Genomic DNA, 12,447 nt, shown 5'->3' with positions numbered 1-12,447 from the left:
TTTTTCTATGATGTAGTTAGATATATAAAAAAATCAAGTTTCCTACAAATAATATCTTTTCTTAAGAAGAAATCATTAACGATCCAAAAAAAAAGGAAAGGAAAAAAGATATTGCATTAAAAATCAGAAAAGAATGTGTTCTCAGCAACAAAAACTAAGAAAACACATCAATTAAGCTACTAATCAAGTAGCCTTAAATACTTTAATCAACTAAACTAATTATATTGAGATTAAAAGATTGATTTCCTTAGTTTTGAAATAGACTCAAATCTTATAAAATCCAAATCTATTTTAAACCCAATTTTTATCCAATTATATATGATAATCTCATCTTAGAGCCTCTTTGGAAACACGGTGTAAACGATATTTTTTTAAATTTTAATTTTTTTATATATTATTTTGATATGTTGATATCAAAAATAATTTTTTAAAATTAAAAATTTTATTTAATATATTTATAAATAAAAATATAAATTGCAGTCGCTACCACGATATCAAACATCAATTTAATTTTTATGATTCCTTCCTCACCAAGTCCCATTCCTTCCTCACCAAGTTTGCCACTCTTCCAAGTCACACTCACAACATGATCCCAAATGAAGACATTTGCCAAAAGATCCTAGAAGCTCCCATGAACATCCAGCACATTTCACACCCACCACATGCAAGGTCATTAGCCCTCCACATCTACACAACAAATATCTCAGCCCACCAAAGTCCAAACCCTTCCTAGATTTGCCTTATAAAGAAGTATTCAAAGTTCAAGATAAATAGCTTGTAAAGCGAAAAAGGCAAGGCGATAAAGCCCTCTCCATCAAAGCTTTGAAAACAATGGCTACCAAAAAAGAAATGGAAGTGGTGAAAGGAGTAGACTTGAAGAGGTACATGGGAAGATGGTATGAAATTGCTTCATTTCCATCAAGATTCCAACCCAAGAATGGAGTGAACACAAGGGCCACCTATACGCTGAATGAGGATGGGACTGTCCATGTGCTTAATGAGACGTGGAATGATGGCAAGAGAGGATCCATAGAGGGTTCTGCTTATAAGGCTGATCCTAACAGTGATGAGGCTAAACTCAAGGTCAAGTTTTATGTCCCGCCATTCTTGCCCATCATTCCTGTTGTTGGAGATTACTGGATCCTGTCTCTTGATGATGATTATCAGTATGCTTTGATTGGCCAGCCTAGCAGGAGTTATCTCTGGGTATGTATGAATGCAAATTTTTTTTCTTTGCTTTGTTTATTTGTCTTGATTATGCTCCTTCTTTCTGGACTAATTTCTTGAATCAGTTTATTGATTAATGATTTGCTTCAAATCTATACTTGTGACGTTGGTTGATTTGATTATGTTATGATTGATAATTAAAATTAAAAACTGCAAATTGGTGAGAAGAAAATTGTTTGGTGGATAAAATCTTGGGGAAGGTATGCAAGTTGTCCTCTCGATTGCAGGCCCTTTCTTGTCTCGTTGTCCTCTTTGAAAATTGTTATTTTCTCAGCAGTTTTCCCCTTACACCATCGTTCCTTCCACTAGTGGTGAAAACCAGACAAGAATGGAGGGTTTCAGCCCCATTCTTCTCTGCCCTACCCCTCATAAACAAACATGGTGTTAAAGTTTGAAGCTTGTAGGGCTTTGTGCTCTTTAAATCCACAAACAGGATGGTGCATGTATAGTTTATGCAGCGTGCTTAGCTTGTGGTCTCAGCATTATGTGTTATGTGCTGCTTTCAGATACTATGCAGGAAGACCCATATGGAGGATGAGATCTATAATCAGCTAGTGGAGAAGGCGAAAGAAGAGGGATATGACGTGGGGAAGCTCCACAAGACTCCACAGCCTGACCCGCCACCGGAAGAAGAAGGACCCAAGGACACCAAAGGCATCTGGTGGATCAAATCCATTCTAGGAAAGTAAAGTAGAAAATAAGAAAGATTATCTAGCAGAGGGTTAAGCACATCCACAACATAGAGCAGTACTACTGTGTTTTAATACCCCTTTGTGCCTTTGTTTCTGTAAAGAAGGTTCTTGTTTTTAAATAGTCGGTTCCTGAATTATATAAAAGGTGCAGAACTTTTTCTAAATAATTTTGATGTAGTCTTTTGAATTTGATTGATAAGGCTCGGGTTGTTGTTTGTCTTGTGGGGTTCGATTTGTGTTTTGGGTGATAATATCACGCCAACAGTTTGCAAAAGGAATCACAATGCCAAACTAGAATCCAAGGAAGAACATCTATGGCCCATCTTTGATGAGTGTCGTCTGGATTTGCATCTTGAAACCAGCTCGAGGTGGGGTCAAATTGTCTGTCGTGATAGCGATGGCAATGCACTCATGCCAAGATTCTTGCTTATCTTGCAATCCCCCCCCCCCCCCAAGCTGCCGGTTTATTCATCAATGCATCGATCAGTATCTTTTTTCTCCATGAACCCTAGCAGTAATATACTATAAATGTTCCTGGTTCTCTATTAGGAATCAGGATTCATTAACAAAGATTCACATGGATTTGAACAAATCAATGTGAGTTTTCGACACCATCTCTAAAACGTCTGGCAACTCGTTAGCCTCTTCCATTCCTAGATCCGACGATCAAAATGTAAAATAGCAAAGCCAAAAGCAAAGAACAACGTTTCATGAGGAATGTTGTGTGCATCATCTCTAGTATGTGAGATAATTAGGGGTTTGCCCTGCGAGAATGGACAGTAGGAAACGATTGAACAAATTTATATTAGTTTTAAGAGTAAATCGTAAGAGAATTGCATACAACACTGGTGCATGCGAACTATGATATTGGTAGTTAACACGAGGTGTATAAAGCTATGATAAGAAACTTGATGGTCAATATCTGGTTTCCTTTCTTTTCGATCCAACACAAATATCCAGAAAGGAGAAATTCCACTCAGCCACACAAATTTGATAAATGATATGGACATATTACAATCACAATTTACCATCCACCAGCTTCAACAGTATGACAAATGAGGGGCCATTGCAGCTACAGAATGGTACAACATTGATTGGTTTTCTTCGCCTGCTTGTAGAACATCTGTTTCAACAATCAACCAAAGTTTATGCGTTAATAATCTCCACAAATTGCAATTAGAAAAAGCATAGCTGAGTTTAAGACTTCTAGAAATTAACAGAGGAGCTAAAGTTCCATTTTGAAATCATAGCTCCCAGATTTTTCCTTGCAGTTTCTGACATTGACATTGTGCAACGTAGATCAGCCACTTAGAAATTATAGATAGAAGGCGACTTCATTTGGCAAGCAAAATAAGATCAAAGGAAAACAATAGAAAAACAGTTCTGTTTTGTTTTTTAAAAAACAAAGTAAAACATAGTTCAAAGGTTTCTAATACAAGTACAACATCAACCTTGGATGCGTAGTGCCTTCATGGTAAAACCCTTGTCAAATTGTGTGATAATTTTGGACTCAGATGGGCAAGTTTTCCTGCTTTTAATTACCACAGGTTTGTTGCTGAAGGGAGTGGATGGGAAAGGGAAAGTTTATAAAGGATCTTAATCCTAAAATCGTTTTTCCAATACTGAAAATTTTTGTATAGTGAACACGAGCCAATAATATAGAAGTTCAAAATACATCAACCCAATTGGTGGGAAATGGAAACAGCAGAACATCCTATCAAAAATTTTAAAAGCGAGCAAAACAAATAAATGGTGTATTCATAAATCACCATAAAATTTCTTTTAAGAGACAATTAACTACAGCTGAACACAGACCACAACAACAATGGTGAGAAGTATGACAAAATGCAAGTTTAATCAGCATGTGGATAGTGTCATTGCTAGCACTTCACTAAACTGAAAAAATAACTGCACTTGGAAAACTTTTGAGTGTCCCTTGGAATTTAGAAATGAAAGAATTCATAGCATCTGATTTTCCCCCAAAAGGTTCAATGCCCCTTTTGCAATACAAAATGGTTTTAAGTAACGAGTTCTTGAGATGTTATCAAAATCCCAGCATAAACAATCATGTAGTAAAGTTGTACACTTTTGTCAATAAACTTCTACAGAGACTCTAATGTCAACTTCTCCAACTGTGAAACATACACATACATGGAATGATGGTGTAATGAAGCAACAAAAACACAATTAGATGACTCTTGCACAATTAAGGTAGGAAAAAACAATAAACACACATACAAGAGTTGCGCATGTTATTTTTCAGATACCTGTGCACTAGAGAGAGAGAAAAAAAAACATAACAAATTTATGCACATTTACCTGTGATGCAGCACTCAGATCAGAACTCTTCTCGACTAAACTGTCAAGTTTCTCACCTCGTGCAAGCACGCTGTCAATGGTCTTATGCTGTACCAAAGAAAAACACAAAAACATGTCACAGGGCGAGTAATTTAAGAAACCGAGTTATAAGGATCATGTTCAGTAGATTAGTTATGAATCACCAGAAGGTAATCTATGTCTAAACTTTCAGCTTTTAATTACTTTGGCATGAGATTTCTTTCAACGGATAGTGAAAAAACCAAAAAGAAAATTCATGCACAGCACAAAACTCAGGAAACAAAGGCAAATCAGAAGGCCAGCTACCGAGACTTAAAATTGGACATCACAAGCCTGTACGGTCAAAATCATTTAATAAGTGATGTATTGAGCAAGCAAATCTCATGACAAGTGCTGCACTGAGATGAAGATTCCAGCTTCTAAACAAAGCGAGCATGTTGTGCATGTTGCACTGACACATTCTGCAAAAGGGATTAGGGTTATGTAGGTCCAAATTGGATTAAAGATGCCATTTGGTTCCATGATATGTTAATGCTGAATTAAGATATACCACAAATATAGGTCACTGTATATGAATGAGATAACAATCCACAGACTCAAAAAGAACCAGCATGTGGATCATTTTCCAGGGATGGAGTCCAAGCTACTCCTAGTTTTACTGCAACTTAGTCACCCCTTTTTCTGTTTGTAAGCTTTTAAACTTTGATTTTTGCAGGAGATAGTTTCTCACACCCAGGTCTGTCCAAAGAACATGCCATTACAGTTTGTTCAACCAATTTCCATACTGGCCCAAGGAAAAAAAGCACAGATCACGTAGATGAAGAATGAATCTGCTTTTTGCTTAAGTTGATTACAGTAGTATTTCATTCTCTAATTGATAGGTTCCAAAATAGCTATTCGAATATGGTAGAACCACGAGACAAAAATACCTCCAACCAAAAGCTAAGGATGGAAACAGGAAAGGGAAGAATAGCAGATTTGACCAGGCATTTTAACTGGAAGAGGATAGGAAAGAATACAGAATTGCAAAACTAAATGTATGTAATCAACAGCTACTCACAAGGATAATTTTTGTCTCGTCCAACTCCCTCTGGATTTTCAACAATTTGTCTGCCTCTGCAGGATCCTGAAAATTTAAAAATTAAAAAGTAAGGTAAAATGAAAAACAAAGAGGCTTTTAAATTCATGAGATATGTGAATAGAAAACTACAAAATACTTTTCATTAAATTAAAAAAAATAAGCATCACGTCCAGGAATGAGACTAAGAAAAAAAAAGTCTAAGTTACTTGGAACTTGGTCAAAGCTTCATTCAAATATGGCCAAGGTTGACTACTATCTGCTTGTGCAGTCCTCCAAGATTCACCGAAATTCTTTTGATACTCTTCAATCACCTGAAAGATTACCATATAACATCTTAAAATGAAACCCATGAGATAGCAAGTACAATAAAGTTTACTCCACCAAATATACTACTTAAAAAACAACCTATATTTTAAATTTTGGGCAGAATCAATGTTATCCTTCACATAAATTATATGATTTCAGCTTTCAACCAAAAAAATGTCCCATCTAGTTATTGTATCACATCAGGAGGTCACTCAAGCAAACATAGCATTGCATCATAGGAACACAAAGAAACTTCAAGCAAACCTAACTATGAAATCTATTTCCTTTACATGATTTCATATTGCAAAATTCTAAAATCTTGATGAGACACAAAAATACAAAACTTTATTCCAAAACGAGAGAGAATATCCAACACCCTTAACAAAAGCTATCAAACATCATACAAAATCCTAATTACAGCTGCATTCCAAAGCTCTTACTGATCTCTTTTCACAATAGTTATACATCAATTATTTATGTATTATTATTGCCCATTCAATCAACAAACTACCAACATAAACACCAAATAAAACCCAAACCACACCGTAACAAGCACGGAAACAAGTATTACCTTATCGAGAAGGGAAAATGAGCTGCGAACCGGATAATGATCGTCCATAAACCCCAACGCACAAAGTCCATTTCTGTTATAAGCATGCACTTTGTACTCTGCATAATTCAATTCCAATCCAAAAACACAAAATTCGGTTATCCTAATCCAGCATCCCAAAAATCACCACATAAACTAGCGAAATTACAAAGAATTAGACATCAAATTAAGTATAAAAAAATTCCCTAACTTGACCAATTCATCAAATCTAAAATTACAAAAGTCCAATTTGACGGAACGGTAAACGAGATCTCTAACAAAAACTCAGAATTAATTGAAACGGACCTTCGTGCTGGACGGATTGGCGTTGGCCGGGTGGGGTGCGTTTAGCGACGGTTCGACCGACGAAAACGATGAATTCCCTAACACTAGACCGCTGGAAATACCCGAAATGACTCACATCGCAAGCGTTAGCTAAAATAACCGGATCCGATCCTTCCGGGTTGACCTTCAATACCAATAACGCCGTGATCTTCATCTCTATTTAGGAATCTTTTTCAAAACTAATTCTCTCTCCTTAAAACTCTGCTCGGTTTCGTGTTATCAAACTGTTCTGTTCTTTCTTTTTTTTTTTCTCTCAATTTTAGATTTCTCTCTAATGGAATCGTCAAAGAGAAGTGGAATTTTGATTAGGTGCGGGTGAGATTATGTTTAGGTATTGGAGTTGCCCACTGGGGATAAAGTGTTTGCTTTGCCGACGCAGAGGAATGGATCTGGACCGTTGAGCAGTTTAAATAAAAGGAAGGTTGTGTTGTTGGCCGGTGATGTATCAATGTGGCGGGGTCCACGGAACTTATTCTCGTTCCTCCGCCAAAGAAAGTGGAGGAATTTTTTTTGGGCCTTATTCTGCTTTTATAATTTATTTCGGGGTTTGTTTACTAGGTTGGGCTGCGTTTTAATTATAACATAGTTTGTAGTCGTTTGATAACGAAAAAAAAATTAATTTACTGTTTATAAATCTCACATATTTTTTGTGTTGAAAACGTTTTAATTATAACATATTTCTTGCTTTTCTTACCTGTTTATGCTGCACTGTTTAATAAACAATATAATTAATATAAATAATATATATTGATATACTGTTTATGTGAATAGTGCAAAAAAATTATACTGTTCATTTAAAAAAAATTAACAGTGCAATTCACATATATTGTTCGCGTGAACAATTTTAGTTTTTATTTTTATTTTTCAGTATGTTAAATTTTTTAATTTTTTAAAAAAAAAAACCTAGTTTAGAGTAATTAAATTCACTTGCATTGTGATGTGAATAATTTTTTTTTTTCCTGAAAAACTAGTATAAATAATGATTTGAATGAATTGCAATTTAAAAAAAATTCACTCGCACTGTAATTTTTTTATCAATTTTATACCTCGATAATATTTTATCTAATTTTATTACAAACTCAAAAAATTATGGAAAAACTGTATTTCTTGTCGGATTTATTTCGTACGTAATAGGAATTGTAGATGATTTCATGGAATAATAAAAAATATTTTATATAAAGTATTATTTATTTCATGATGTAATAACAATAGTTAAATTTATAATATTTAAATTAAAAATCATTAATATTAATATATATTTTTTAAAATTATTTTATAACCTCATTTTCAAAAGTATTCTTAACTAAACACATTAAACTATTTTTTGTTCAACCTCATTTTCAACCATAATTTTAACCAAACACCTATTTTTTCCAACCTAACCTCAACTAAAAGTATTTTTTATAAAATAATTTTTTTCAAACCACAACAGCAACCGCAATATCAAACACACTCAAATACGGGATGATAATGATTTATTTTTATTTTATTTTAATTAGTATATTATTTTCTAATGTTTTCTTTATATAGCATTTGTTTTTTCCTTACAACATACAATCCTAAATTAAAAAAAAAAAAGCGACAAAAAAAAATTATTATGTGAATCCACGTGAACTTAACTTGTGAGTGGGTGAACAAAGAAATAAAGATGGGATTTAATTTTTTTTTCGTAATTTTGATTTGAATGGAAGACAAAACAAGCCCTTAAAATAAAAAATAAATAAAACTTAAAGATCGACACATCAAAATTTAAAATTAGCAGGCAGGGGTTTCAAAAAACAGTTAAGTCGTTGGACTTTTAGCTGTGAAATCATCCCGCGAAAGATGGACAAAAAAAATTCAACAACAAAAGGGCTTCTAAATATTAGGAATCAAAAATAGTAAATAATTCTCAAGTTCATAAATAAAACCATAAAATCAAAGCAGCAAACTGCTTACTGGTTTCTCGACCAGCCATTAATGCGATAAAAACGTGTAGGAGTTAATTTAGCATCGCAAAAAAAGAAAAAAAAAAAATTGATTCTTGGCCATTGCTTTAATTGTCAGACCAATTTCTCTCCTTTTTTCTTGAATTTTTATTCCATTTCCTCGAAGAGTTTCATTCATTCCCATTTGAAACTTGCAAGGGAACTAATTAATGTTTCCCATGCTCTAAGCCTAATCCTTAAAAATTCATGTAAGTTCATCAATGGGTTTTTTTCTTTTCGAATTTGATTCGTTATGGTTCGTTGAATTTGGATACCAACCATTGTTTAACAGATTAACAGGATTAGAAGAAAATGATCAAGCATGTGCTTTTAGTTTTTTTGGTGATCCATGCGACGTTGGCGAAATCAGAATCTGCTTCAAAGAAATGGCTCACTCTAAATGGTAGCAGCATTTTACTTTTGCTTAAATTTTAGAATCCAACTGGAAACCTCGTCTGATGGAAGACAACATGATTTGTGCATCGTGCATGCAGGCCGGAGACCTTCTGTGATAGCCCGAGGAGGGTTTTCGGGGCTCTTCCCTGAATCCAGTGACTTTGCAAATCAGATGGCGCTTGCGACAAGCCTGAGTGATGTGGCTGTGCTCTGCAATTTACAACTAACGAAAGACGGTGTTGGGATTTGCCAGGGAGATATCAGGCTTGACAACACAACAAATATAGCAATGTTATTTGAAAAGGGATCAAAAACCCGCAAGGTAAATGGGCAGGATATAACCGGGTGGTTCGCCATGGATTTTACAGCTGATCAACTCCTTGCCAACGTGTCCTGTAAGTCTCAGAAACTACATTTTGGTTTTATAGAGAGATCTTCTTGTGTTACCATAATCAGTTTCATGGTTGCAAGATCTTATTATTCATGGCATAGATAGGAAGGGTAATAAGCTTCAACAAATTATTTTGTGCCTTGAAATGACTAAAATTCCTCTTCGGCGATGTCATGTTGCTCGTATGCAGTGGTGCAAAATATTTTCTCCCGGCCAAGTGCATTCGACGCGATGCTGCCCATATCAACTGTTGATGATGTCAGAAGTTCCAATCCCCCTGCATTCTGGTTGAATGTTCAGGTGTCCCTCTCCTCTCTTTCTCTTTCTGATAACAACTTTGTTTGAATATTCCTTTCAAGGTTTACGGTGTCGACAGGTTCCATGCCCAGAAATCTATATGAATTTACTTCCTAATTAACATTTAAATGTGCGCAGTACTAATGCCTTTGCTTTCTATATTTTCTTGGTTTGCAGTATGATGCATTCTATACAGAAAACAAACAAAGTGTGACAAATTACATTCAAAAGGCAACGAGACTTCAGGGTGTGAATTACATTTCTTCTCCTGAGATTGGTTTTTTAAAGAAAATCAAAGGATTGGTGAGCAAGGCTAAGACCAAGCTCGTCTTTGTGTTCCTAGACAAAAATGCAACTGAACCCACAACCAAGCAAACTTATGGTTCAATTTTGGGAAATCTTGCCACAATCAAGGCATTCGCATCTGGGATTGTTGTCCCAAAAGATTACATATGGCCTGTTAATGCAGCTAACTATTTAGAAGCTCCCACTAGCCTTGTAAACGATGCTCATAAACTTGGTCTTGAAGTATATGCTTCTGGATTTGCAAATGACTTCACTACAAGTTATAATTATAGTTATGATCCATCAGCTGAGTACCTGCAATTCATTGATAATTCCCAGTTCTCTGTTGATGGGTTGATTACAGATTTTCCTCCCACAGCATCAGAGGCTGTTGGTAAGTCAGTACATTCTCATGCCTTCTCTCTGTGTTCATTTTCGGCCAACATGCGATAGAAACAATGAAAGAAAGGATTTTGTCATCAAAGAGTGTTTTCTTTTAGAAAGCATCTTAATTGTACTATATAAATGAATGTGTAAAATATAACCCTACAATTTTATCTTTCTTATGCAGCATGCTTTGCTCAGTACACCGATATCAAACCTACAAAAGGTATATGTTTTTCTTATATTCGACGTACATTCCACAAGAGCAACCGATTAACAATGCATGTCTATATGCAGAACAAGCTTTGATCATAAGTCACAATGGAGCAAGTGGAATTTATGCTGGGAGCACCGATCTTGCTTATCAGCAAGCTGTAGAGGATGGAGCTAACATAATAGATTGCTCAGTTCAAATGTCAAAGGATGGAGTGGCTTTCTGCTTGGATTCTGTGGATGTTACAAGAGATACAACTGCAGCAGCTTCCTTCATGTCTCTATCCACCACTATCCCTGAAATTCAAGAGTCAGCTGGAATTTTTTCCTTTGACCTTTCATGGAGCGATATTCAAACACTGCAACGTAAACTTTGTTGCTGCTTTCCTGCTTACAATTTTGTTCAAGCAATCTTTTAAAATCCCTGACAGTAAAATTTTCTTATTCCAGCTCAATTGACAAGCCCTTTCGAGAATAACGGTGGCTTGCCAAGAAACCCTGCGAACAAGAGCAAGGGTAAATTCCTTACTCTTGCTGAATTTCTGGAACTGGCTAAAGTAAAGGCGGTTACTGGGATTTTAATCAACATTGAGGTGAACATTTCTCTTTCACAAATTTTAACTGCGTTCTAGAATGTGCCAGCTTCATAGTCAAAATCATTCACTTTATTGAAAATTCTCCACGCTATCATAGTTTGTATTTGCTATAAATTTCTAAAGCACGTCCTTGGTCTTCAGAATGCCGCTTACCTAGCATCACAGAAGGGTCTTGATATAGTATCTGCTGTTGACACTGCCTTTGGCAACGCCACATTTGGCAAGCAATCCACACAAAAAGTCCTAATCCAGTCAGACGACACATCAGTGTTGTCCAAGTTTAAGAACGTCCCAGCATACACTAGAGTACTATATCTTAAAGATGAAATCAGTGATGCGCCCAGGACACCAGTGGAGGAGATCAAAAAATATGCTGATGCAGTAACTCTGCCAAGATTCTCCATCGTGCCCACCGTTAATGGCTTCACTACAGGAACCACCAAAGTCGTAAACGAAATGCAAGCAGCGAATATCTCAGTATATGTCTCAGTCTTAAGGAATGAATTTATTACCCTTCCATTTGATTACTTTTCGGATCCTACAATAGAGATTGCAACTTACACTTCTGGAATAGGCGTTGATGGAATCATAACCGAGTATCCAGCAACTGCAAGCAGATATTTGAGTAAGTACCAGCCTCACCAAAACCATAAATTATTATACAAAAGCTCATGCTTAACAAGAGACGCATTGACTTTACTCCTCTAGTTTGTACACTACCATACTAACATTGATCCCCTTCAGGAAATCCATGTTCTTCCAATTCCATGTCCGATAGCTCATACAGCATCATTCCAGCTGAAGCTGGTAGTCTACTGCAGACAATTCCTGAAGAAACACAGCCACCAGCAAGTTCCCCAACACCAGCCTTGGATGTTGCAGATGTTGTGGACCCACCACTCCCTGCCGTAACCAAACCTGCATCCCCTCCTCCTTCATCCCCCCCTCCTGCAACTTCACCTCATTCAAATGCCTTACAAAACATTGCTAACGTGGGCCTTTCTTTAGTAGCCATCATGGCGTTTCCCTTGCTATCTTTGATGTGTAATTAGTTAACATGGCAAGGATATGTGGCTGATTTTTTTTTTTAACCTGTCTACTAGCAACTTAATCAAATCTCTGGATGAGTTTGTATTTATAACTCGTTAAACACACAAGCTGAATGGCCCTTTAGTGTCAGGTTTTTACCTAAATAGAAACAATAACTGGGCAAAGTAAATTATGTCTCATCTTTCATGTCTAAGTTTCAAACCTCATAGAATGAGATCTGTAGCTCACTATCACTTAAATTTGTTCAAAAGAAGACCCTTTCTTTACCCAAATTTTAGCTTGACATGCAAT

The 12,447-nt window shown here is 35.8% G+C and overlaps 3 protein-coding genes across 3 annotated transcripts; 2 read left to right on the top strand and 1 right to left on the bottom strand.

Moving 5' to 3' along the window:
• Window positions 1–679: 679 nt before the first annotated feature.
• LOC118034336 (temperature-induced lipocalin-1) lies at window positions 680–2,086 on the top strand. The gene is made up of 2 exons (XM_035039595.2): window positions 680–1,206; window positions 1,734–2,086. The coding sequence occupies exons 1-2, from the start codon at window positions 832–834 to the stop codon at window positions 1,914–1,916; spliced, it is 558 nt and encodes a 185-aa protein (XP_034895486.1). The 5' UTR covers window positions 680–831; the 3' UTR covers window positions 1,917–2,086.
• A 612-nt stretch (window positions 2,087–2,698) lies between these two features.
• Window positions 2,699–6,933, bottom strand: LOC118034335 (VAMP-like protein YKT61). Its single transcript, XM_035039594.2, has 6 exons — window positions 6,539–6,933; window positions 6,215–6,312; window positions 5,544–5,648; window positions 5,317–5,382; window positions 4,239–4,325; window positions 2,699–3,042 (listed from the first exon to the last, which is right to left on the bottom strand). Exons 1-6 carry the CDS (start codon window positions 6,729–6,731, stop codon window positions 2,992–2,994), a joined length of 600 nt encoding a protein of 199 aa, XP_034895485.1. The 5' UTR covers window positions 6,732–6,933; the 3' UTR covers window positions 2,699–2,991.
• A 2,011-nt stretch (window positions 6,934–8,944) lies between these two features.
• LOC118034227 (glycerophosphodiester phosphodiesterase GDPDL6) lies at window positions 8,945–12,310 on the top strand. Its single transcript, XM_073406169.1, has 7 exons — window positions 8,945–9,335; window positions 9,522–9,631; window positions 9,806–10,359; window positions 10,485–10,876; window positions 10,961–11,103; window positions 11,248–11,731; window positions 11,851–12,310. Exons 1-7 carry the CDS (start codon window positions 8,945–8,947, stop codon window positions 12,156–12,158), a joined length of 2,382 nt encoding a protein of 793 aa, XP_073262270.1. The 3' UTR covers window positions 12,159–12,310.
• Window positions 12,311–12,447: the final 137 nt, after the last annotated feature.

This window comes from Populus alba, chromosome 18 (assembly GCF_005239225.2).
Source record: "Populus alba chromosome 18, ASM523922v2, whole genome shotgun sequence".
NCBI classification, from domain to species: Eukaryota; Viridiplantae; Streptophyta; class Magnoliopsida; order Malpighiales; family Salicaceae; genus Populus; species Populus alba.
The sequence above is the reverse complement of the archived record's forward strand: the minus strand, read 5'-3'. Positions and strand labels throughout refer to the sequence as shown.

What these genes read in the sequence shown, in the direction of transcription:
- LOC118034336 (XM_035039595.2), top strand. Translation starts at nt 832, where the DNA reads ATGGCTACCAAAAAAGAAATGGAAGTGGTGAAAGGAGTAGACTTGAAG. An exon ending in CTAGCAGGAGTTATCTCTGG is followed by an intron (nt 1,207 to 1,733) that starts GTATGTATGAAT and finishes TGCTGCTTTCAG; the next exon opens with ATACTATGCAGGAAGACCCA.
- LOC118034335 (XM_035039594.2), bottom strand. Translation starts at nt 6,731, where the DNA reads ATGAAGATCACGGCGTTATTGGTATTGAAGGTCAACCCGGAAGGATCG. An exon ending in CCAATCCGTCCAGCACGAAG is followed by an intron (nt 6,313 to 6,538) that starts GTCCGTTTCAAT and finishes TGAATTATGCAG; the next exon opens with AGTACAAAGTGCATGCTTAT. An exon ending in ATCTGAGTGCTGCATCACAG is followed by an intron (nt 3,043 to 4,238) that starts GTAAATGTGCAT and finishes TTGTTGAAACAG; the next exon opens with ATGTTCTACAAGCAGGCGAA.
- LOC118034227 (XM_073406169.1), top strand. Translation starts at nt 8,945, where the DNA reads ATGGTAGCAGCATTTTACTTTTGCTTAAATTTTAGAATCCAACTGGAA. An exon ending in TGTTCATTTTCGGCCAACAT is followed by an intron (nt 10,360 to 10,484) that starts GCGATAGAAACA and finishes TTTCTTATGCAG; the next exon opens with CATGCTTTGCTCAGTACACC. An exon ending in AACTGCAAGCAGATATTTGA is followed by an intron (nt 11,732 to 11,850) that starts GTAAGTACCAGC and finishes GATCCCCTTCAG; the next exon opens with GAAATCCATGTTCTTCCAAT.